Here is a 26,725-nt window from a genome sequence, read left to right on the forward strand (position 1 = left end):
TACTTGGAATTCAAGTTACCAAGGTTGATCTTCCCCCTGACATGTTGTCAATCAAAATTAGAAATGCTGTGAAGTTGATTCCATCTGCAGGGGATTGATTTCACATGTATCCAATCAGTATGCTCTCAGTTTTCAGCTGTGTATTAGGATGAATGAACCTACCTTGTAGCATCTTCATGTTTATAATACTTGTGTCGACCATCAGTAATTACCACTCTTGGCAATACCATCTTATATTTTCTTTGAATCTTTTTGATTGTGAATGAATCCTTCATGTTTACAGGCATGTAAGAGTTGAAAGTGATCCGTGTAATTATCGTTAACATGATTTTTGAATTTAATCGATTTATGTGATCCGAATTCATTACTATTATCAATGATATTAATTGACCCATGTAATACTATTATCATTATTACTATTATCAATGATATTAATGGCATCGCATCTTTGTCATGCCAATCCAAATAATTACAAAACCATCTTTATTGTGGCGAATCAAGTTTGGCTCAAATGTATGAACCAAACCATCTTTCTCAATTTTGATGATGAATCCTCATTAATTACAAAAGAAATGCAGAGTCTATTTATGTTTTGATTGTTACCCCCTCGCCACATAACACTTGAGCAAGATATCCTCGTCATCGTAATAATTATATATATACAAAACACAATAAGAAGAACGAGAGAGGGAGAAAGAAATTGAATGTGACCCCTCTCGCATAATCCATACACCAAAGAGAGTAAGGCGTGTATTAAAAATAATTATGGTTTGATGGTGTGTATTCCTTTGTACCGTCTCTCTCCGTAATGTGAATGAAAAATACACACCATCAAACCATCAAATAGCAGCAGTAGATAGTAATAATTATTATAACAAGGCTGCGGAGGAAGAGAGATGGTGATGCGTAGTATGATGGCAAGGACGATGGAGAGTATGATGGTGATGATGATGACGAGTTTGATGAGGAGGATGATGGTGATGCATATCCACTTACGGATGTTCTTATAGTAGTACACTAAGTGATGCTGAGATGGATAGATGAGTTGACACGATGAACTCGAAGTTAGATTATGGCGGCCAGCTGTGCACTAATCCAAATAGTCTACTAAGACAACAGGTCAATGGTGATGGAAGTCCTAATCTGCTAAACAGCTTGAAGAGTCTTTTCTCTCCTTTCTTGATCTTATTTCCCCATCTTTCAATTTACTTTCAGCATATAATATAAAATAATGATCATAATGATATAACTAGTTTAGAATTATCCAAGAATTTACTTCATTGGGATTTGGATTAGGCTACGATGTTGGTGTTACGTACCTGTGGATTTAGAATTATCTGCAAGATTTGTTTATTCCTTTTAGCTGTGATGATATCATATAGAGTCAATGTCATTACATCAGCATTTTTTATTTGCTCAACCATTTTCAATCCATGAACCTTGTGATTGAACATCCTGTAATGCACATAAATGGAGAGTGATGTCAAATATGCAGCATTTTCTAGTGTGGCAATCACCAAAAAGTCAATGCAGCTGCACTGGCACGGTTATATACATCCAGTGCATCGATAACAATTATATGGAACTTGTGATCTGAAGTAGTTATTTACAACAGTAGTTGGGCGGAAAACCCTTCTCCAAAAATACAATTCATTTGATATATAGTCATACAAACTCGGGGCTGCGAAATATACCCCCTCATGTATTGCTAACATACACTGAACTACAGCTGCAGTGGCGCCTTTTCTATGTTTGCATCATTTATCGTTCACAAGCTGATTTGTGGATCAATCGTCAATAACAAGATTACCATCACTTGTATTGCCAGCTTTATCGATCACAGGTAGTGGTCCACCAGGTAGAGTGACATCTAACAAGTTGATACCTTCTACCTCAAGTATTCCAGGATCATCGATCCAATCTCCTGCATCGTAGCTGCTTATGCTGAGCAGGTCATTTTCGCCATTTATCAAGCCCTTGCTTTCTGTTGCCACTGGTTGTCTGGTCAAATACGGATATGTGAGATTAGTTAGTTCGTTTTTTGCTCCAGCATGAAATAGAATTATTAAGTAAACACATGCATTGGAACTAACCCTTCTTGAAGGTGCAAGTTATAGTGGACGAAAGTAGCGTCATTCAACCTCGCACGTTCCAATCTGTTCTTACTTGAATGGGCATATTCATTGATGTAGCAGTTCCTCCTGAATGTAGGCATGCGGCATGTCTGGCTTAGGATCCTAACGGCAAATCGCTGTAGGTCTGGATAATCTGATGCATACATAGACCACCATGCAGCTGGAAACAAAAATTTTCAAGCAATGATTAATTTTGGAAAATCAAAACCTTACGCAACATATTTTTCACTTGAATTATTGGTAGTAAAGAAATTTATGTTCCGGTAAATTATCAACAAAATAGAAACCAAACTTACCTGGAGGCAGTGATTCTCTTCCCCTTAAAGCCAATGGTCGACTAAAGTCTCCTAGAGAATCTTCATAAAAAGATTTATGCTTTGTAATATTATCTTGGGCAGTCAGATCAGGCTCTAATGTCTCAATACAATCAAGCAAGCCTTTCTGAATAACATTGGTAATAAAAAATCTGGTGTTATAATAGATGGAGGGATTAAGATAATAAGCAGCAGCATGCAGGGGGCTGTGAAATTCATCATGTACACGATTTATGACCCCCAAATATGGCAAATATTCAGATTCCTGGTTATCAAATGCCAATATGATATCCTTTTTTGCTTTTTCAAATGCATCAAATGTATATCCCATAGAAGGCCTTTCTCCACCATCTCCAAGGTGTAGAACTCTCACAAGGGGTTCTGAGACCTTTATGATATTTGCACATGATTGCCAGAACTGCAAATCAAATACAATGTTCTTTACACCCATTCCTAACTTTTGCTTAGACAACACCGACTCCTCCCAGGAGTCACAAGTGAACATCTGCTGAAGAGCGTCTTTGAGAGAAAATATTTTCTGTAAAGTTAGATGGTCTGTTATAGACTGTGTCATGCCAGGTCGAATTAAATCTCTTCCTTCAGTAGTCTTCTTCAACAAATTAAGGAGCCATGCATCATTATAAATCAACTGAGTGATTTTCTTTGCCTTGGCAATTACACCATATACTTCATCCATTTCACTCAAGCCTTTAAACATTAGTTCAATGCAATGGTTCACACAGACACTCCAAAAAAAGGTTTTATACTTGTCCATTAGCACCTTTCCTGCAGCTTTATACCAGGGTGCACTATCCGATAAGAAATGTACTATGTTTCCAGGGCCAACATCTTGAATGATACTCTCAAATAAATGGACAAGGCCTTCCAAGGAAGTCTCAATCTGGGATACATCTACTGACTTGAGAAACATTGTTCCTTTTGGACAATAAACAAAAAAGTTAATTATGGACCGACCAGCTGTATCCATCAGCCTATCAACCAGGACAGTACAGCCCGTCACTTCCCATGACTTACGAAGCTCTTTGCTGATTTCTTCTGCATCAGTGGTACATCTACTTAATAATTTACCTTTGAGGGAATGATGCGAAGGCATTTTGTAGCCAGGCCCTACACCAGCGATAGCATCTGCCATTCTCTGAAAATACACTGAATTGGCTGCACTTAGTGGTATGCCAGATTCATACATGAATTTTGCAACCGTAATATCAGCTTGGTCTATGATTTCTTGTGAAGCAAAAGAAAGTTGCAATGTAGACAGAGGGAATGTTGAGCCCTGTGGACTGCGTAACATCTCCACTTTCTTTCTCTTTTTGGAATATCCTTCATCCTTCCCTCGTCTCCTATGAGAAGCAGCTGTTGGAGAAATCGGAGTCACTTTAAGAGCATCACCATTATATTCTTCTGTGTTCTGCTGGACATTACAATTTTCCAAAACCTTAAAGCCTAGATGTTGTTGCATTTGTGCTTTGACATCATCAGGTACTTGGTCACATGGTGCTATATTACCTCTTTCTCCCGCTAGATGTTGTTTAAGACGAGAAATTCCACCACCTAAGATTATCTTGTGGCAATATTTGCACTCTATCTTTTGTCGATCCCCATTGACCATTGCACCATGAGCCCATCCAATATCAGTGGCTCTAGTAGGCATGAAATCCTTGAAGAATTCAAAATGCAAGAGAACAAATAATTAACAAAATAATCCAACCGAAAGATAGATCAAGCATCCTAAGGAACATACTTGCTCATCCTTATATTGAATACATGAAAAGGCATCAATGAAACCCCTTGTCCCAATCTCAAACTGTTGCTCAGATGTTCTTTGAGCTGCATCACATGAAAAGGAAAAAAAGAGAAAGAAACAAGTCATATAGACAAGGAACCATATGTCATAGTAGGCTAATTGAAAAAGACTGAACAGAGACCAGAAGCTTTAAGAATTATATATTAATTTTTCCTAGAGAGGCTAACATTATTTCTGACAGAAACAATTGAACAGAAAATCCATCTAATTTGACTGGAAAACAAAGACTAATAATTGAATATATAATTACAATAATGACAGCTATATTTTGACAGGTATGACGTCTGGAATACCATGAATTCACGATATCATACTTTCATAGATGCAATGCAAAGAATGCATAACATAATCATCACTTGTTAAATAATGAATATACATATGAATAAGCATAAATATGCTTGGAGATGTTTGATTATATGTGTTCAAACATAGACACATGTACTAACTTGGGAAAAAACATGCTATGTTCTCAGTAGCATGACATGAAGCTGATATCTAGTGCCTAGTATATGAGGACTAGCTTATGAAAGCAAAACCTTCAAAATTGAAAATTATGATGAAACGGCACATAATGTGTTCTTAATAGCATGATATGAAAATTGATATCCGGTAGCTCGCATATGAAAACTAGCTTATGAAAGCAAAACCGTTAAAATTTATCTTTCAGACAAAGTAGGTGAGAAAATTTTGAGATCATATTGTATTATCTGTGCTGATCTAAACCTAATTTGCCAAGGTGAAAAAGTCTGTGCTGATCCACATATGGGGCAAACTTAATTTTGTCACTCCACGTGTTCTAAAAATTCTATCATCAAATTGACATGCAAGAAGAAAACATTTAAATGGTGTACAAGCAAAGAATCATGCTGCCTTTTAACTCAAAAGGGACAATGGCAAAAAACAAACTCTAGCAACCTCTTATCTCACACATGTCTAGCTTCCTATGTGGTGGCATTATACTAAAGTCACTAAACTAAGACCAATTTATCCAAGTAGTTAATGTATTAGGAAATATTCATATACACACTTCCATAATTTTTTTTGGTTATTTTCCTTTTCTGTAAAGATCATTATAAAACCTAATTGGAAACGTGTGTTTTTAAGCTATCTAAGAATGGGACCCTATGAATAGAACTTGTAAGGATACTGTATGAACTATGAAATACTTAAACATTATATTAACAAGTGTTTAATACGTTAAAAAAAATGTTATCTTAAGAGGAAATAAACATTGGTGAGACTAGAAAGAAGAGTTTTTTATTATTGCACTAGAGAAAAGTATTATACTGGAACAAATACGAGGTTGGTACTGGAGAAGTGGTTGTTTGGGTGCAGCAAAGGGCAAAAGTCAACATACAGATAAGGCAACTAAGAAGTGTCACAAGAGAAAGCAAGCAACCTAACAAGAGACAGAGGAACTAAAAATATTTGGACTGAGACCATAGCCTTATACATTTTTTTCCACTTTTTTATGTCATACAATTCACCCCAACTTTTCATGTCTCAAGCTAAAAATGCTCTCTTTGACTACCGCATATCCCACTACACATACTGACTCCAATCGGTGGCGAATTCAATTGTCCAAAAAACAGCAATAATTTAACCAAACATAACATTTATCGACAGAAATTAACAATAAATGATAATAAACAAAAGCATTACTATAAGCCTAATATTAAAAAAAAAAATCAAACCAAACATGTTATTAACATTACCCAATTAGTCATTTTTCCTTATTGTTCATCTGAATGTCAAAGAATAGGAAATAAATTCATATTCTTCTATGATTGCAAGTAGCTAATATACAATCTGGATTTGCATTTTTTAAAATATTGACCAGTGCACAAATCCAAGTAATATATGAAACTACAAAAAAGGAGAAAGATAAAAAGACAGTATCATACAATGAACTTCTGCTTCATTAAAGGTCAATACTCCTTGTCTAGCATGTGTCATGTCCGGATCTGATGCATCTGATTCCACACTATAATTAGTAGAAATTGGTGCTGAAGAAGTTCCCTCAGCTGTCTTTCGTCTTCTTTTGTTCGGCCTTCTCAGTTTTCGTGTTGCTAGATGATGCGCTATTATCTCCCTTACTTCTTTCGGAACGGCATCACAACCCTTGATTTCTCCTCTTTTGCTTGCCAAGTGTTTCTTAAAACGTGTAATACCTCCAATCATGATCCTATGACAATAGTTACATTGGACATGATGTCTATGGCCACCTATCATGGTACCATATTGCCACCCTATGTCCGGTGGTCGAGGCATTCTTTTACCTAAACCAAGAATCCCGCAATACCTTTCCTGTACAAAAAAAAAAAAAAAAAATCATCTAAAGACTAATAATCATGAAGGCAAGTAAACTCAAAAAGTAACACACGATTAGACACTGAATGGTTCATGCTCTATTTATATTGTTTTTCTTAAACATCACTAATTTATCTACAAATTTGAAGCATTAGTCCAACTAGTTTGCAAAAACCCAAGGTTTTAAATGTCTAAAAAATGACAGCTTCAGATGTTCCACATGACATAATATAATGGTTGACATGCAAATCTATTGGCAACTGAAGTTGGAACTAAAATCTAAGCAGTGGAAACCACACAAAATGTTCCTCTAGTTTCTCATCCAATACTTCGAGCACAACAGCTCCTGAGCTGATGGTATTTCGAAAACTAGGATACTAAAACAAGATTGACGCCAATTATATTATACAAACGCAAGTTCAATTCATTTTCTTCATTTGAGGCGATCATAATGTGTCTGGCCACATAATTATGATGATTGAAATTTGAAAGCCATGACTATGAGTATTAAGGATCATCACCAATATCATCAAAAGAGACCTTTTATGGATGCAGAGTGAAGAAAGTACAGTAAGCAAACAAACAAGCATTAAACCCCGGTTAAAAGTCGTACATTCCAGTTTTTAATCACAATGGGGATAAAAGATTGTAGAATTAGATCGTTATCTCTAACCAAGATATTTTTTTTATGTTATGAAGCTCTGTAACACAATTAAATTCATCAAAAAGCGACATGAGATTCATCTGAAAAGAAATATAACAGGCGAGACAGAGAAAGCCGGTTTCCGACTCCGTTCCATCGATCGATTCCGAAACGAAGTAACAGAAGCTAACCGGTGTCGGAAGCGAGAAGGGAGCCGGGGCCCTTCGCGCTTCTCCTCCTCTTCCTCCCGCTCCTCCGCTGCCGCTCTCCGCTCGACCTCCCCTTAAACGGGGGCGATCACGCCGAGCCCGATCGAGCGGTACCTTGACACGAGACGCGCATCATGTCATCATCAAACGACGAATCGGGGTTTCCGATTTGACGCGACGAGATCGGATTCCCGCGATGCCGGTTTGGGGGCGGGACGGTGGCGAATTGCGCCCGTGAAAAAGGCCCGATAAAAACCCTTGTTCTGGCCACTCGTAACGGGGGCAGACGCCCGTTATATATAGCCGTCTCAATCGGGGGGGGGGAGGGTTGGGGGTCTCATTTTGGCCGTTACGTATCGGCGCTATTAATGCGATGTGGTCTACGAAGGCCACCAAAACCTGCTTTTTGTGCCGCATCAAGATTGCTAAACACCTGAGATCGTATTATACTGCTTTGAGATTTGTGCATACCTTAGAATTTGGATCATTTTTCCTGAATTATTAGAACAATATTAAATTTAATCTATGCAACTTCTCTACATAAACATAAAAGAATCACATACCAAAAAAACAAGTAGCAACGTTTCGTACATCAATTGGTTTTAATTTTGGAGTGATTTAAGACTCTAAATTAATCACTACTACAAGGCAAATGTATTGATTGTTCATACCTTAATATTAATATCCCAAATGTGATAGTATTAATGATGATCAGACTTCTACGGACACGTACATTTGCAAGTGGTAGGTGCAATCATTATATATTATCTTAATAAAAAGATATATATATATATAATTCCAATTTTTCATAACAATTATACTGTATACAGATGTAGGTGTTTTGTCACTTGGAGAAAGCCTCCACCTATACCAATACAGAAAACCAACCTGCCATAATGTGATGGGTATCCAATGCCAAGTAAAAATAATGAACTATAACACCTGATAAATGTCAAGACTGGGTCTTGATTTTGGACCCATGAGCTCATGATTCTGGAAAGAATCATCTGTTGAACTAATCTGAAGTCTTTCCATACCTTGTTTTCCAGACTCAGGACATATGAAATAGATTAATTTGCCAAGATAGAAAGAAAAAATGGTACATATCCTAAAAGGCAACTGAACTGAACTAACTCCAAGGATAAAATTGCAGGGGCTCAAAATTTCTCAAGCAATGGAAAAAGAACTGCCTTTGATGAAAGGAAAGTATCACTGCGATACATGGTTCTAGAACAAGCACCGAAATAAGTTCCCAAATCAAATGGACAACTCGAGTTCCTAGTTTTGAACAAACAAAGTCCGAGGTAAAACCGACAATCAAAGTTTCTAACGGTAACGGCGGAGAGACAATGTCTGGTTCCTCTTCCAGGTTGCCCTGCGAGATGGTCTAGCCTTGTGGTGCAGGTGGCCCTTGCCACGAAGGCCACGATACTTCTTGCCAGCAGAAGTGAGACCACGAAGCTCCCGATGCTTATGAACACCCTTGCAGATCCAGTTAATCCTGGGGTCATTCCGGATTGCACTGTGAGCTGGGTCAATAAGGATAATCTCATAATACTTGTAGGTTGAGTCCTGTAAAATACCAAGGTAGTGAGAGGTATTATCAAAATTCAGAATATGTAGGGTACATGTGAACATACATAGACAAGAGAAAAAGAAATGACCGTTAAGCATAAACTGACAATTCATCTAACCTCGTTCACCCAGTAAGAATTAACCACCCTCAACCCTCCCAACTTTCTTCCAGCTCTCTCCTCAGCAACTGACCTCTTGTTTCTTTGAAATTTCAGCTGAGTGATACCCTGATGCTTTGGCTTTCCATAGACAATACCCTTAGGCACTGGTCTCTTTCTGCCACCACGTCTAACACGAACACGATAAATCACATATCCCTGCATGTTAGGAAAAACAATTTAAATAATGAGGCATCAACTCAGAACAGCAGCTGTGCAACAAGGTCACCCTGATGCAAGAAAGCTAAAACACCTATAGAATAAACATAATGAATGCGTGAGAACATACAACCAAATACAATTGGAATAACCTGTCGTTCACTATAAGCCTAGAAATATGTATCTACCAGTGCCAGATGGTCAAGACAAAATCCACAGCTTACCCACTATGTATGATCAGTCTGAAATGTAGAAGCTGCACTCTAAAGTCTAAATGATAAGAACTTTTATTCATGTGATGCACTTGAAGATGAATGTGTCAATCAAAGCCTCATCTATAAGATTTAGCAAACCAGATCCATACTCTATGCAGTAGACATCCTGATTATTTGATGTCCAGAGCTGCTAGAAATCATAAAAAAATACAATTTGATTTAAGGATTAACTGATCAATACCTAAATCACCTATAACTTTAGTGAAACTCTTGCTAGATGAAACATCCATAGCTGATCTAACAATAGAGAATCTTCTGTTCATGTAAAAGATATACACATACATTCATTTCATGACAGTAATATTATCATCATTGTTAATATCCAAAAAGCTACATCATGGCTTCATCAATCATCATATTATTGAATGCTAATCTAGGGCCATTCTCTGATCCTTTCACATGTCTTTCAAGATCCACTCTTCATCTTGTTAATCAAGTTGTAATCCTATTTTTCAGTGTTGTTTACCCAATCTCACATAGTTGATGCTGTTCTTTATGTTGCAGAATCTTCTTTTTGATCATGAAGCCAAAATTATAAACAACTAGTCTAGTAAATTTGTTCTAATAAGCAACCAGTTTATGTTTCTCTAATTACAGAACTAAATCATTTAACCGGAAGATAGAACAAAGTGAAGATTTAAGATGGAAAGAAGAGCCTTTTTCGTGACAAAAGATCAATCATGTATCACAATATATTCTCAGCCACTTGCAGACATCTAGAACAACTTAATCCATCATATGCCTGACATATACTGATCGACTTAGACTCCAGCCCCAAGGATACAATGAAAAAGTGACAAAAACCCATCAATCATGCTTCAATGATCAAGCTAACGAACCAAACTTTCACAATTAAATCATAGACCAACAGCTACATACTAGTTTAACCAGATACTGGTACAACCAAGAGTGTGCTATTGGCTTACACCAGTCTGCAAAGACCAACACTACACCAGTGCCCACCACTAATACACATCTGGCTGATGACCAATATTATTCTGTGATATCCACAAGGACAGGTATGATACAATAATACATGGTGATAATGGCTTGTTTTTTCCTTAACATCTAGAAAGTAGTAAAAGTTCATCAAAGTTGTTAGATTCTTTTTTTTTTTAATTTCTAGACATTCTTTTACCAGCTATGATATATTGTAACCAATATCATATAATGTCACCCACCAAAGATAATTTAACAGATATAAGCAATCAAACATTTTATGAATTTCAAACACTAGTCCAATCAAAGAAACTTCAGTGAAAAGACTCATGTATCAAAAACAACCATGGAACGTGGCTTCAAGGTATCAAACACACCAGAAATAAGAATAGATAAAGGTCCAACCGATGAATATCATACAACCATACATAATGTATTACGGTATTACAGTAATAAAGAAACATCAATAAGAAAGCACAAAATAATAACCATGCTTATGTGGCCCCCATGTATGTGGGGGCAGAATCCATACAGGTGGTATATTGTAGATTGAGGCTGTATTGACTGTATGCAAGGTGGTCATACATCTGCACCTGTGCATACAGCTAGATACCATATAGACCACATATTTATTTGGCATGTCAATGACCTAGATCATCTATCTGATGATTTTTTGTGATGGCACTCTATCCTATATCTTGTTGGTTTTGATCACATACCCTTTAACTCTTCTTGATCACAATCATATACACAATCAAGTAAATCTAGCAATTTGAGAAAAACCATAAAATATGACCAACATTTCAACCACAATGAGTTAGCATAACTAAGTGATCAGCCTTAAGAAAAAGCTCCACGAAACTACTCTTGACTGCTTGATATGAAATATTCTGGAAACAAACTATACAAACATCTATATTTCATGAACCTTCAATGCGTCAAGGGAGATAAATATGGTACCTCAAATTATTCCCTTCAGCAAACTATGAAAGGAAAGAGAATGAACTTGTATGCAACATACCTAATCACCTAACAAAGTTAGCGATCAGGAACAGAAACTGACACCTAAAGTTGCTATTTTTCACCGTTACTACCGAGAAAATTAAGGCACAAATGTCAACTAGCGTAAAGATATATCAATCACTTCAACTATAAAAACAGAGACAATCATGTGCACTAAAAGAAACAAAATTTCCTCTTATTTTCTGCAATCGTCCACCTGCTTGGCCTTATAACCGAGGCGCCGGGCCTTGTCGGGGCGCGTCGGCCTGGTGACACGGACGATCGACGGGAGCTGGCGGTACTCCCAGCACCTTACTCGCTGCAGGAACCGCATCACGTCCGACTGTTTTTTCCGCCACAGCTCCGACACATACTTGTAAGCCCCTAAAAAAAACACACCACAAACCATCCCAATGAACCAATGCTTCCAAAGATCTTCAATGAGCGAACTAAGAATCACTTTAAAAAATTCCGAGAGGCAACAACATGAGATCGAGTGGATTCGAGGAATGAACGTTGTGCAGCCAACGAGAATCGACACGACAAAGAAAGTAGGGAAGAGAAAGAAAACGGGAGATCGCACCCATTGCTCCGAAGAGGATCTTCGGTCGTCGAGGTTAGGGTTTTGGCGGCGTGGGCGGAGGCGGCTCTCGTTAGGAGGGAGACGGGTTTATAGACGAGACCGAAGTCCCACGTAGGAGGAACATACACCGTCGGATCCAGGATGTGTGATCCAACCCGTTCGTTCATCCGCGCGTTGTTCTAGGGTTTGGCGTTGGGTTGACGTCAACGATCGAGCCAGGCGTCCTTAAATCGCGTGCGAGATCGAAGATGAACGGTCATGATTAACTTATGGGGATTTTAGTCAAATTATTCTTCAAAATGGATTTTTTGTTTTTTTATCGTCAAAATCTTTTCCTTAAAAATTATATACAAATAATTTAATGCAAGTGATTTCTAACAGTGCGGTGTCTGTCATTGGAGGTGAATAATTTAGATTCACTACTCAATAAAAGGTTTTTCTACATGCCTAAAGTCTTAAAATAGCATATTTATTATAGATAATTTTAATTTTTTATTTTTTAAAATTTAATTTCTCTCACATATATATAAAGGAAATAAGATGATGATTAACTTATAATCTACTTATTTAACTGATATATTCATTATTGAATTTTGATTTGTTACCCATGGTTTAATTAGATGCTAACTAATTGGCTATCAATTTTAACCATTACTTATAATTTAGATATTTAAATATTTTTTAACTAAAACAAAAATAACACTAACTAGTTATTACTCATGGTAAGGATTAACTTAAAGGATCTTAATATCGATGGATATCGATATGCTATATCAGAGAATTTAAAGGCAAATGTGTTATTTACAAACCTCTAAATGTTTTGGAGGATGATGTTCATTCAACAAATCATGTTCAATGTTGCTTCTCAAAGTAAAACAAAGAAAAAACAAAAAAATCATTCTGAATAGTTTTTTTTCCTTATTGCAGCACACAACTCACTAAAGATTAATCAAGATAAAATCCTGTAACCTGTATTGAGCTGTGAAACATTGCATGTTGTGTATGCTTTGATATGTTTGACTAAAATCTTGGTCTAAACAGCTTGACAACAGTGGAAAACAATGAACAGAACAATTAGCATGATTTTGAATAAAAAAATAAAACAATATTATGATGGTGATAGAAAAATAATTCACACTTGCTGTCACCAAAACCTTGAACTAGGTCAACTTGCCTGCTTTGATCCCCTTGTAGAATTTAACCTGATAGGTTTGAACTCATCCATCAAACAGACTGCAAGGCTTCTATAATTACTAACCAGATTAGGGCTTCCTTGTCAACATCATGCAGAGCATTCTTACATTTTACATGGCAGATAATAAGCTGTAAGATGGAATCTATCTTGCAAATTAACATAGCCTCCAATGATACCCATTGTCGAAGTAGAAATAAGCACTTTCTATGGATGGCATAAGGATCTTGATGATTCAACGGCTAGTCGAACAACTTGCGAAGCTTGATGCTTTAAAATTATTAACATGGCTCCTTTACAACCATGATCAAATCAGTAGCCAGGGCTCATCTGATACAGTAACCAAGTAGAATCTCCACTGTCATGCATTGCCTTCTTGCAATTCTTTCAAAAGCAAAATATAATGTTTATTCAAAAAAGAATTCTCAAAGGGACAAATGTTGATGATCAATCAAGCATTAAATGGTAGCACATATCAAGTTTCTAGAGAAAAAAAAAAGCAAGGCATAACAAAACTGGCTAAATGAAAATGTGCATGTAAAAGAATGTCAAGTTAAAAAAGAAGCAGTTGGTGATGAGGTAATAGAGAACCAAACAAGAGTAACTATTATTCTGCACTAATGGTTAGGTAACCTATTTTTTGGTACTAAATTTGTGTCATGTTTCTAAAGCAATCAAGCACAAATCCAAAACAGTGCATTAGCTTGAAGTTTCACCATGCTTCAAAAAGCTAATCACATCTAATGTCACTGTGAAAACATGTTCATAATGAGCATTAAGCAACACAGGCCATTGGTGTCAAAGAAAATGACAATCTAAGGCATGTAGCAATTTAATCAGCTAGAAACATTTCCTGCTGATAACTGGAATTCCAAAGAAGTAAGCAACCATATTTTGATGGTAATATGCAACATAAATTGAGAGATTCAGAGATGAAAAATCAATAAACCAATCTAAGTCTCCACAAGTATCAAGCATGAAAGAGGGCCCAAGAGTTTGGAACATAAAGGTAGTACTAATCCTAATATTGATAAATGATGCCAATAATAATAATAATAAAACACTTCAATGGTGTGATAAGATATCACATTGTGTACAATAATTCTACACCTGATAGATAGGCTTTTGGCTCTGTCGATTTCGGTTAAATTTAAGCAAGTCACTTACTTCCATCACATTATTTTCAGAAACTCTTAAGCCAATTTTTGTTACGGTGTACCTCAGGCAAGCTCCTTGAATATCTCATTCCTTGATATCTTGTGCAAATTTTATGCTTCCATTTCACCTTATAAACTAAGACAAAATTCAGTTAGAAACCATAACCCTCCTATTAGTTCCATGTCGAGTTGTTTCTCTTTGTTCCATGGTAGAAGACTGACTAACATGTTCATCATCGCTCTCATCCTCAGTGTCAACACCTGAAGCTGCTGACAACTCTTCCTCCTCCTCTTCATCTTCATCTTCATCATCCTCTTCCTCGCCTTCTTCGTCTTCAGCTGTGATGCCATTATCAATAGAGCCATGGGCAGCACCAATTCTGGACTTGCTATGCTTTTTCTTAGCATCTGTCTCTTTCCCCTTGTGCATGAGATGGATATATTGATACCTCAACCCCATCAGTGGGTGCTTACCCACCAAAAGATCTCTCCTATATGCCTCTCGGAGCACCACCGTTTGTGTCTTCAGCTTATTGGACACGTAAAAGATGCCCGGGTGATGCGTGATCACCTTCCTAAAGCCCGGTGACAGTCCGAGATGCTCTCCGAGCAGAACCAGGTTCTCCTTCTCCGTCTTCTTTGGCACGAAAAGGTGTAGCACCTCATGCAGCTTTGCCACCATCCACTTCTCTGCAAGATCGCTCTTTGGCACGAGATGAGATGCGTCCTCGTAGGGGGAGATGTAGGGCAGCTTCTGCCACTCATCCAACCACTTTCTCACCTTCTTCTCCAGGTCGAAACCCCGAGAGAAGTGAAGGGGGAAAGCGAGCGACATCCCCTTCTTGTACCCGCCGGTCTTCATGGCGTACCGCTCCATAGCGGAGACGGCGAGGTCCTTCCGGTACAAGACGAGCTCGAGGTCGAGTGCGCCGCCGATGCCGGTGGTGGAGGGGACGATCTGGAAGTAGTCGGGGTAGTCGGGGAGGAGGGAGCGGGCGTAATCGCGGGGGAGGCCGAGGTCCCAGCGGAGGCGGTCAACGAGGCAGAGGGGCAGACGACGGCGAGGAGCGAGCATGAGGAGGCGGAGGAGGCGGTCGGCGGCGTCAGGGCGGGCGGCCTCGAAAGCGCGCCGCTCGTCGTCGTGCAGGCTGAGGAGCGCCGGGGTGGGGCGGATGACGGGGCGGGGGGGAGCGCCGGCGGCGGGAGGGGGAAGCTCCTCGATGAAGGCGGAGGGGAAGAGGCGGATGAAGCGGATGGGGCGGAAGGGGAGGCGGAGGTCAGCAGCGCGGGAGGCGATGAAGGCGAGGGGGAAAGAAGGGCCGGAAGGGGAGGAAGAGGCAGCGGAGGAAGGGAAGAGGAGGAGGTCCTTGAGGGCATGGAAGGGCTGGAGGTGCTTCTCCTTCTCGACGGCGTGGTCGAGAGCGCGGTCGCGGATCCACTTCACCCGGGCGTCGACGAAGGCGCGCCGCGGCTGGGAGATGGGTGGCCGGCGGTGAAGGCGGTGAAGGAGGCGGCAGAGGGGCGGCGGCTGCGGCATGGTTGGCGGCGGAATGGTTCGACCCCTCCTTGGTTTCGACCTGATGGAAGCAAGGCCGTGGCCGCCGACGCTACCGGTCCGGGTTTTAGAAGGGTTTTAGTTGGACCGAAACGTGAATGGGCCAAGAAGCCCATGAACCAAAAAGTCCTCGATATTAATACCTAACACAATATTTTAATTACTTAAAACAATATTTGAAAATTGTAATAATTATTTATTTTATTGTACAACGGAGACGTTTCAATTTAAATTAATATTAATATTTTTAAAAGCTCAATAATAACTATTCTGATCCCCTCCGAGGACTTTCCCGACGGGCTACCCGTATGCCCCTCCGACCTTCTCGTCTTCAAACCCTGCGTCGCTGCTGCGGCCGTGTCGGCTGCAGATCGCGTTGGAAGCTACATGGTTGTCGGAGGATCGTGGTGAGGTAGGGCTTGCCGCTCGCTGCCGCGTCGGCGACGCCCCGAGTATCAACCTGACGACTTCGTTGGTGGCGGAAGGTACTGCCCGATTGCCCCACTGATGTATCAATTACAAGGTTTGAAGATAGAGAAGTTGCTCGTTCTGATCCACTTCTAAGGATTTATCCTTAATTTCTTTTGCTTTGATACAAAGACTTCTAAGTTACTCGCACTTATACGTTAGTTAGATCATCTGAATTGGGAAAGTTGCTGTCTGTATTTAATCATGAATGTGCCTTCATCAAATTTTAGTTGCCCCTTTTCTTTACATAGAACTTCCTTTGGTGAAAAATTAGGTAACGATTGACGGAAAGATGGACGCAAATCTAAATCAATTGCCATGAAGTATTACTATAGTACCAAGGCGAATGGTCGGATTATGATGTGGTAGGATGAAAGTAGATGAGATTCACAATGCTTTTCTGTTAGATATATACACAGTAGGTTCTAAGATTCTGCTTTAATTTATGTAGGTGGAAATGTCGAATGGAATTATGGTTTAGAACCACGAGGTGGCAAGGTGAATGGGGCTAAATGGAGTCATTGGGAAAACTGTTAACACTAAGCTTAGGAATGTAAAAATTTTGTGATTTTTCTATGAAAATATTGTTTCTTACATCCTCGCTAGGAATAGTAAATCTAGAAACTTTTGCTTTCTTTAGAAATATTTTAAGACTATGATGGAGTTTATCTCAGTGGAGGCAGGAGTTAAAAGGAATCTAAAGCTAGTGAGATAAGCACTTCTGAAAACTAAAAATGAACCATTAGTGATGAAGTCACGTGATATGCATTATATGATAGACAACTGAATGTTATTTTTGAATACAAGCTTTTTCCCTGAAACATTATGGTATAGCAGCATGTTGGTAGAATGTTAGCTTGGGCTATGTCGTAGCCAATGAGGGTTTAGAACCACAAGGTGATATGGTAAATGAGATTGAGTCGTTGGGAGTATTATTAACACTAAGCTTTAGAATGTAATTAACCAATTAAGTGCTGTGATTTTCCTATGAAAGTATTACTTCTTACATCTGCTGTACGAATTATAAGTCAAGGATCTTTTTCTTTCTTCAGAAATATTTTAAGATATGATGGAGTTTGTCTTAGTTCAGGCAGGAGTTTAACGAAATCTAAGCTACGAGATATGCATTATATGTTGTATATCTGCATGTAGGTGGAAATGTTAGCTGGGGCAATGTCATAGTGAATGAGGATTTTCAACTACAAGGTGGTATGGTGAATGGGATTAGATGGAGTCGTTGGCAATCTCATTAATACAAAGTTTAAGAATGTAATTAACCAATTAAATGTTGTGATTTTTCTATGAAGATACTATTTCTTACAACTAATCTAGGAATATTAATCTAGGATCTTTTGCTTTCTTCAGAAATATTCTAAGATTATGATGGAGTTAATCTTAATAGAGGCAGGAGTTCAACAAAATCTAAGGTGGTGAGATAAGCACATGTACAAGCTGCAATGCTTTAAATTGGGCCATTAATGATGCAGCTACGACATATGTACTATATGTTAGTCAACTGAATCTCATTTTTTATTCTGAGCTTGCTCCTAGAAGCATTGTGGTATATCTGCATACACAGAGCTTGTTAGACAGCTAAATGTCATTTTTCAATGAGAGCTTGTATCTAGAAGCATTGTGGTATATCTGCATATAACTAATCAAGAGAAAGTTACATGATGGAGGATCACCTAAATTCTGGACCTACTATTCCTTTAATACAGTAGTCTCATGAAGCTGCAATTCTTGTGCTTCTCAGGTGGTTCAGATAAAATTTCAAAGATTCAGTTGAAAGTGTAACTGTATGTGAGCAGACCATGAGAATCTATTTCTTTTAAGTCTCACATGGCAATTCTCTACAGACAACTGAACAGTTGCTGATTTTTTCCTAATAAGTTGATGTAATCTCTCTCTCTCTCTCTCTCTCTCTCTCTCTCTCTCTATCTATCTATCTATCTATCTCTACATGTGAGCCGACCATGAGAATCTATTTCTTTTAAGTCTCACATGGCGATTCTCTACAGACAACTGAACAGTTGCTGATTTTTTCCTAATAAGTTGATGTAATCTCTCTCTCTCTCTCTCTCTCTCTCTCTCTATCTATCTATCTATCTATTTATCTTTTGCTTGCTATCTTAACAGTTACCATATGCATACCTGATATCTAAATAGAAAATAGCTAGTTGTCAGTTGGTAATTAGCTTTTGTAGCTTCAATTTTGATTGCTTGAACAGCAGCTGCAATCAATGATTTCTTCTATCTTTCCTTTTCCTATGAAAAACTTACAAGAGTATGCATGAGTTGCTATGTAGAACTGGCACCTGTAGCAAGGTAAAAGATTTTAGATCATTTATGTCTTGGTAATAGCACATGGTGTACAGCATCTTCTTTCGATTTAACCAAACGAATAAACTTATTTAGTGAGATTGCTACTTGATATGTGCATTTTGTGTGTTTTCTGAAACTATGACCAGACTCACTAGGATTTGCTGGTTGTCCAATAAATTGGTACTTACGAAGCATTGAATCCTACATTGTCTTAAGGTTATATACTTTTGCCTCTGGTGGAAACTTGATGTGGAATGCTACACTCCAGAGTCATCTTGCAGTGACCGTGGGCCTTTTGCTTCACCAAATTGGTATTGGAGGGAAATTGTCCATCATGGCTTTTCTTTGTCAATATTCATTATCTTTTCTTTTCCTGGTCTCTATAATTTGGATCATGGAGTTCAAAAAAGAAATTTATTTAATTCCATGCAAACTCAGATTAAAAACTTACTGTTGATTCTGAAAGACCAATGGCTATGTTGGAAACTCACTTCTCTTCATAAATCCAATGTTCTCTTCTAGATCTGTCGTTTACCGGGACATCTTTCTTTCTAAATTGAAAAATACCCTATCCCTTTCACAAAACCTCTAGTCAATCTTCTACTCATGAAAGCCTTAAATTGTTAGGTACTCTTTGAAATAAAATAATTTGTTAGCCAAAAGGATCAAAGAGTTTGGAAAGACATGGTTCAAGACAATAAAAACTTGTGGCTGATACAAGATTAAGATGATCTTAACAGGGGAAACCCAAAAAACTTTATGTCAGCTGTGTGGTTTGAGAAGCAAAATTTGAAGGTCAAATAGATGAAGATCCCACACTAGTTGGTTTGGTTGCATAAACGTGAAAACATTTACACCTAATTTATCAAGTGCTGATATCTCATGAGCTTTTCTTTTGGAAATTTGGAAGTCACAATTTTTTGTTTGTTTCTCAGGGATCTATTAGATAGAAGACCTGAAGATAATACTGCATCTATTAGACTAGATGTTACTGTCGTTTATAGGATAGTCCTTACATAAGTTTAAATGTTTATCGGTTGGTACTGTATACCCTTTTATTGCTTGAACAGTATGCTGCAGTAACTTAGTTCAAAAGCTTGTTATGAGAACAGATGGGCAATTGGTTTTGTGATATTTTGATTCCGTTGAATAGTCCAAAACCAAGGACTCTTGACTAGTTCTCTGAGATACATGTCATATGACTTGTTATCCATGTCATGTGCAAGTGTGAATAGCATTCGGCACTCTTCATGAACATGTCTATGTTATGTGCACAGATGACTTTTTGTCCAATCAGTTCTAGTGTTAATTGCAGCTCCTTTTGTTATTCCTAATCTTTGTTGGTTGAGTACTGTCGTTATGACTTGCAGGGTGTTTCCATGACTTTAATATACATCTGTTTGAGCCATGTATGTATTCAAAAATTAAGCATTGTCCTTGCACACGTTGCAATTCCGCAGACCAAGTAGCAGTGAAAATTGGCTCATAGTTTGTTTATATGGCTCCTGTCTGTAGCATTATCCTTTTGTTTGTAGCCAATAACCTTGCACTATAACTTCAAAAAATTCATGTGTATCTCACAAAGAACATAGGCACAGTCCTGTTGTTGTCAGCCAGGCTTTAGTGGCCTTATCTTTGTGGTCTACACTTGCCAGCCTGTTCATATCTTGGCAATTTCTTGATGGTCTGGATAAATCTTGTTAACTGTACTGACCCATGTTGTTTCCACTGAACAAAATTTGGAACTCTAAAGCAACTGTTTTCGGAATATCTCCTTGAATTTGCATGAGGAATTAATCTGTTTGCTAGCATATTTTGGCAAATAGTTAGCACATAATTCTGCTTATTTGATCATAATGGTAGCCCTTGTGTATAAGTAGCCAAGTTGAACACAGCACTGATATCTGACGTTTTTTCAGCACCAGTGTGGATGTCATTATACATACAATCATATTGAGGTTGGAAGACAGTATAGTGATCTCATACTTGTTAAAAGGTTTTAGATCTTTATTCATGATTTGAGCCTAAACTAGCATTTGATATGAAGTTAAATGCTCAAAATAAATCTTAATATTGGTGAACTTTTGAAACTGCTTTTTTTTTTCTTCGTCGTAGAGAATTTTTTAGAAATTAATTTAGATATATTTTAGAAAATACTCATATTTTAGGTATTTTTTCAATCATTACCCCCATTTTACTTTTTCTCAAACAGTATCTCTAATTTTGTCTTTAAAATTTGTTTCCTCTATTACAATATTTTGATTGTTACAGTATTTTTGTTATGGTTAATAAAAACACTGCAAAGTTTACTTGAAAACATTGTAAATGATCTAAATAAATTTCTAACCTCAATCAAACGAATTATAAACCTAAAAATATGATATTATAATGGTTTATGAATAATGACAACTAAAGATATACCATATGATGTTTCTCATAATGGTTTTTTAATAACATTTATAATATTTTCAGTATATTAATAAAATATTATAAATATTATTGAAGAATACTATAAACGAATCAAATAAAAACACTATGAGAGTTGAAAACTAATTAAAAAATAGACTGAAAATTTTAGGAGGAAATTTTTTGAGAGATATTTTGGATTTTTTTAAATTAAAAAAATTATTTAAAAATATCTAAAATATTTTTAAAAAAAATTAAAGAGGAGATATTTTTAAAAAAATTCAAAATATGAGTATTTCATGAAGGAATCGTCCTTCCATAAAAAATAAAAAATCTTACAAGATTTAGTTTATGTTGTTTGTTGTTTGTGTGATTGTTGTTGCATGGATTTCCCCATGGATGCCAGTAAAGGTCAATGTCTGTGTGGGTGGCATGTCTGATAGTAGCAGTTCGTATGCACATATCCAGCATACAGTGTCCCATCAAAGACAATACCATAACTGCAGAGCCGTACGTCACAATAATTCATGCAGGACCATTTGCCATCGAGGAGCATTAAGAACGAAATGTGCGGGTACGGTCTCTTGCATTCTTGCTGCGTTGCTGACAGAGCTTTTCTGTTTTGTTATGGTCCATAGAATAAAGTTACCTCTTTTTTCTTTTTTTATCTTGGACAACTTATGGGTTCAATCCATTATCTCCCAAGGACTGCATTCACAGAAGTGTTTCCGAGTTCCATTTTTTACAGCACTACTCAGCTGGATTCAAGATTATCACTCCCTAATTCTTGCTTGCTCTAATATTAATATCTGTAGATCAAGTTACTCTTTCTAGATGTTGGACAACTTGAAGGTGCAATCTTTCATCTCCTGATGTTGCATTCGCAGATGGGTTTCCAGGTTCCAATTTTGTTACAGCCTTACTCAGGTGGATTCAACATTATCACTCCCCAATTCTTGTTTGTTCTAATATTAATATCTGTAGATCAAGTTACTCATGTTGGATCTTGGACAACTTGAAGGTGCAATCTTTCATCTCCAGATGGGTTTCCAGGTTCCAATTTTGTTACAGCCTTACTCAGGTGGATTCAACATTATCACTCCCCAATTCTTGTTTGTTCTAATATTAATATCTGTAGATCGAGTTACTCATGTTGGATATTGGACAACTTGAAGGTGCAATCTTTCATCTCCAGATGGGTTTCCAGGTTCCATTTTGTTACAGCCTTCCTCGGCTGGATTCAACATTATCACTCCCCAGTTCTTGTTTGCCCTGTTGTTAGCTGAGAATGTCGAATCAAAAGGTAGGGTTCTTGATGTGCTAATTCTTGTGCAAGGATGTTGTTTGTGGCATTAGTTGGACATGTACAGTAATCTAGGGTGTATTTTGTGTTAGTAGGCTGCACTTGAAGGTGGTGGGCAGCAGCTGTGTCAGTGTTCTTTGCAAGTTGGAAAGGGCAATATGGGGCAGTTCTGTCTGTGTCTTCCACACCCTTCTTTTCGTGGTCTCAGTTGCTTGGCAGTTTGCCCCACGCATCCAACCCAAGGAAAGCTATCCCAAGCAAGGCCTGACCACAGAACCCCTCTACAAAAAGGTATATTCCTTGCCTTGGATTCACCTTTCTCATTAGTATTAATTTCAATGATGGGGAAGCAACTCATGTGTGGGTTTGTTGTTGTGTCCCCTGTTCCAACCTATTTTTGGTGCTGTACTCACCTGCGGATTTGCTTCTCTCTGCCAATGATGGAGTCCTTCCACCTCTAAGATCTGTTGACTTTGATGTTGCAGACACTTCTCTACATTATATGACATTTTTGGGAAGGTAGAGACTTGCTTCTTCTGTTCACTCTTTTCATGGTATATGACCTGCTAATTCCCCCACCGAAGTCTTCTGCTAGTCCAGTTGCAGAGAGTGTGATGGAATCTCCTCCTCCTCCTCCTCAAGAGACACAACAGCCGCCGCCCCTTGATCTGTCGCTCGCCTTGGCCCCTTCCTCGCCTTCCTCCGATCAGGAGACCAAGTACGTGAAGCTCTTCCCCTGCCTCTTCTGCAACAAGAAGTTCCTCAAGTCCCAGGCGCTCGGCGGCCACCAGAACGCCCACAAGAAGGAGAGGAGCGTCGGGTGCAGCTCCTACCTTTACCTCGCGCCCACCGCCGTCGCCCCCACCGCCGTCCCTCCGCCGCCGCTTCCCATCGCGTCCCACGCGTGCAGGTACCTTCCTCTCACCGACTACTCCTTCGGCAGCCACTCGGACGGCTTCAGCCCCGCCCGCAGGGGCCCCCGGTTCGCGGCCGACCACCCGCTGCTGGCGACGGTGAGTAGCGGCAGGGCAATGTGCGCCGCGGGGGACCTCTCCGCGAGCGGTGACGAGACCATCGACCTGCTCAACTGGCGGAGAGGGTCCCACCCTACGCAGGAGCTCCCAGCCGTCCCTGCCGACGGCGACGGCCCGGCCGAGCTCGACCTGTCGTTGAGGCTCTAGTGTTTGCGTTGTTGCTACCTGTTATCAGTTCACTGCTCGTTTCGGTTGAGCTGCACCGGGGTTTGGCTGCGCCTCGACGGCTGAGCTATAGCTGGGGGGGGGCGTTGGCGGCGGGATGGTGTTGGAGTGGGAAGAAGACACGGCCATGTGATGTGGGTGGGCATCGTGTCATATGGTGGTGGGGCAACGGATGCGTGCATTGTGGATACTGTTGACATCATTGTCTCCCCTCGCTTGCTCTCTATCGTAGCTCATAGGCCAATCCTTTGGAGGTCCGTCCTTACATCAAGTGCTACTTAAACTTGTGATGATATCAAGGCTCTAAAGAGGTTCTCTTCATGCTTTGAATCTTTCGATCATGTATAATAAAAAACTGTTTTAAGTAGAGATGACATGATATTGGAAAGAGATGTCAAAGGCAATTCTAACCAGTGGAGAAGTTGTTCTCATGAACATACTTAAAATCTTAAGTGTGTTCTTGCTATTTAATTCGAATAAAAACAATTCGATCGTGACATCAAGACTCGAGAGATGAGTATGCGGCAATGTGGGTGGCAGGGATGATTGAGAGTGGTACGGTTAATTATTTGCTGGAGGAAGAAGACGACGACACTCCAGTGCTAAGAATGGTGCAGCGCTGTAGGCACTGTAAGAATGATATGTTTGTCAACGGTGACACAGTGACCTCTTAGTAACTTTCGGCATATAGGACTTTTATCCATCCTAGTAATAGATAAATATCAATACCAAAACTATATGATGTTATATCAATACTTAATCGAACAGATAAATCAATACTGATTACATAGCACCAAGTATTAGCAACCAAATAATGGATTAATCTCATATCAAGCTTCTTAATGTTGGCCTTTACCACAAAAGAAAAAAAAAATTTGTGTTCATGATTACTCTACACAAACTTTACAGGATTCATTTTCCTTTGATGCCTTACCTTTCATTATAGGACCTACTGTGTGACAGTATATTATAGACCATTTGTGGACACAAGAAACAATCTATCTCATCCTCAACCACAAGGATATCATTTCTACAAATAATATTTCAGCTTTGGTAATCAAGAAAGGTGGATGCTAATATCAGAACTAGAAATTCACACCACTATGGGTAGATATTGGATATCTAGAGAAATCCAACTTATATACTCTCATCCCTGTCATCCCTATGAGAGCCTCTTACATCTAGTCATATGCTGCTCATGATTGAGGAAGGAGAACTGCATGTTCTATTGATTTCTAGTCACAGGGGATTGGAGAAAGAAAGAGTGCTCATGGAATCAAGTGGATTGATAGGTGTGGATATCATAAAGAATTCTGACATACTGGCATCCCTATCAGGAGCCTCATCTATGAATTGTACATGTGTCTATAGAGAGAGAGAGAGAGAGGACAAATGAGCTTGTTGCTTGTTAGATGCGTGCAGCATAATATCTATAGAGTAGCAATGGCTGTTTGAATGCTTTGAGACCAGTCCATCATGCTGCTACAGACATCAACCCGTCCGCATTGGTTTTCCTCACAGCTTTGTTGCTGCGGCTCTCTATGGTCCCCATAGTAGTGAGATCTTGAGAGACACAAGTGACAAAGATGATGGCTTCTTCTTCGTCTTGTTGCATGCTCGCAGGGTTTAGAGAGAGGGGCAAGGTTTTGGATTGTGCGTGCAGTAAATAGTTCCCCAGCAGTAGTGGGGTGGGCATCTCAAAGCAGTCACACCACCACATCACAGTCCGATGCTCGCACACAGAGAAGAACCTGAAGGCGTGGCTTCGGATAACCATGAAGCCGGCAAGAGGTTCGCATGTCGCGGTCACATCTGCATCTTGCAATGCTTCTGCATTTTTTGGCCTGTCATTGTAGCTCTGTGGACAAAGTCACATAAGAACAGCCGCATTGGATGCAAGACACCGGCACAAGATGTGGGCAGTGATTAAAGAGAAAGAAAAGTTGCAGTGGGATGGACGGTTTGGGAGCACCCTCCAGTATTTTCGACAATGAAAGGTTGGTTCTTTGCGATTTGGACGATTGAGATTTGAACCGTAGTAATAGTGAAAAAGTAAAACATGTATCACATCATGTTTTTTTTCTTTGTTTTGGCACAATCGATAGAGAATATAGGCATTCTACTTGCTAAGGATAAGACTGAGTGCTTTAGCACTTTCTTTTTCTTTACTAAAAGGATTGCTAACGATAAGATCGTAGGCATAAACAATCGTAATATATTATTGTTATATAAAAAAATCTTAATATTAGAAACTAAAATTAAATAATAATATATCAAATATATGATGTGTACCTTCGATATCATTCATAAAACCTTTATCTTACCATCGTCGAATTCGAAAACTACAACAATATTGATATGCAAAAAAAACTAAACTCGTCTACTCCTCTCTTCCTATCATTTATAAGACGATTATAAGTAATTGATTAAGGACAAAAAGAATATGAAAGAAGAATTATAATCTCTCAAAGGGAGTTCCTCCCATCAAGGTCATCTTTTGATTAATCCTATTATAATTTGATTTCTATAATCGTAATCAAAATCCAATGATATCTATAATATATCTTACTTAATTAGATATGATCATATAATCTAATATTCTCCCATTTGACCCATTAATTGGTAAGATATAAAAATTTTAAAATTAAAATAATAAAATTTAAATTTATTTAAAAATAATTTTACTTAATTGAATTATGAAACTTAAAAAAAATATTTTATGCATAAGTATGAATTTTATAAAATAGGCTAATAAATCTAATAAATATAATACTATATTAAGTCTAACTATCAAGTTATAGTGGTTGTATGTCATCAATATTATATTTAATTTTATATACCATAACAATGTTGGCCCTTCCTGATGTAATCCAAAATTACTCTTATAATTTATCTTATCAAGATAATCCTATTAGTACATTCAACCATAATATATATATATATATATATATATATATATATATATATATACATTAATATGAATAGGATAATAG

At 38.4% G+C, this 26,725-nt stretch overlaps 4 protein-coding genes across 8 annotated transcripts; 1 reads left to right on the top strand and 3 right to left on the bottom strand.

The window, feature by feature from the left end:
- Positions 1–1,547: 1,547 nt before the first annotated feature.
- LOC135593813 (uncharacterized) lies at positions 1,548–7,648 on the bottom strand. The gene is made up of 6 exons (XM_065084104.1): positions 7,419–7,648; positions 6,179–6,581; positions 4,212–4,297; positions 2,432–4,127; positions 2,094–2,295; positions 1,548–2,001 (listed from the first exon to the last, which is right to left on the bottom strand). Exons 2-6 carry the CDS (start codon positions 6,543–6,545, stop codon positions 1,788–1,790), a joined length of 2,565 nt encoding a protein of 854 aa, XP_064940176.1. The 5' UTR covers positions 6,546–6,581; positions 7,419–7,648; the 3' UTR covers positions 1,548–1,787.
- Positions 7,649–8,611: 963 nt separating this feature from the next.
- Positions 8,612–12,259, bottom strand: LOC103999057 (large ribosomal subunit protein eL15z). Its single transcript, XM_009420701.3, has 4 exons — positions 12,128–12,259; positions 11,762–11,928; positions 9,131–9,328; positions 8,612–9,008 (listed from the first exon to the last, which is right to left on the bottom strand). The coding sequence occupies exons 1-4, from the start codon at positions 12,129–12,131 to the stop codon at positions 8,763–8,765; spliced, it is 615 nt and encodes a 204-aa protein (XP_009418976.1). The 5' UTR covers positions 12,132–12,259; the 3' UTR covers positions 8,612–8,762.
- A 2,070-nt stretch (positions 12,260–14,329) lies between these two features.
- Positions 14,330–16,086, bottom strand: LOC103999058 (protein WHAT'S THIS FACTOR 9, mitochondrial). The gene has a single exon (XM_009420703.3). It carries the CDS (start codon positions 16,011–16,013, stop codon positions 14,625–14,627), a length of 1,389 nt encoding a protein of 462 aa, XP_009418978.2. The 5' UTR covers positions 16,014–16,086; the 3' UTR covers positions 14,330–14,624.
- A 237-nt stretch (positions 16,087–16,323) lies between these two features.
- Positions 16,324–24,145, top strand: LOC103999059 (zinc finger protein JAGGED). Of its 5 annotated transcripts, none has more exons than XM_065084109.1 (6): positions 16,324–16,516; positions 22,046–22,157; positions 22,252–22,311; positions 22,406–22,533; positions 22,629–23,052; positions 23,118–24,145. In XM_065084109.1, exon 6 carries the CDS (start codon positions 23,148–23,150, stop codon positions 23,712–23,714), a length of 567 nt encoding a protein of 188 aa, XP_064940181.1. In that variant the 5' UTR covers positions 16,324–16,516; positions 22,046–22,157; positions 22,252–22,311; positions 22,406–22,533; positions 22,629–23,052; positions 23,118–23,147; the 3' UTR covers positions 23,715–24,145. The 5 variants fall into 5 exon arrangements, with proteins under 5 accessions (XP_064940181.1, XP_064940179.1, XP_064940180.1 ...); XM_065084107.1 differs by having other exon boundaries at positions 23,129–24,145; XM_065084108.1 differs by having other exon boundaries at positions 16,325–16,516; positions 23,134–24,145.
- The last annotated feature ends 2,580 nt before the right edge of the window (positions 24,146–26,725 follow it).

The sequence above is a fragment of the Musa acuminata genome, chromosome BXJ1-9 (assembly GCF_036884655.1).
Source record: "Musa acuminata AAA Group cultivar baxijiao chromosome BXJ1-9, Cavendish_Baxijiao_AAA, whole genome shotgun sequence".
In the NCBI taxonomy this organism is placed as follows: Eukaryota; Viridiplantae; Streptophyta; class Magnoliopsida; order Zingiberales; family Musaceae; genus Musa; species Musa acuminata.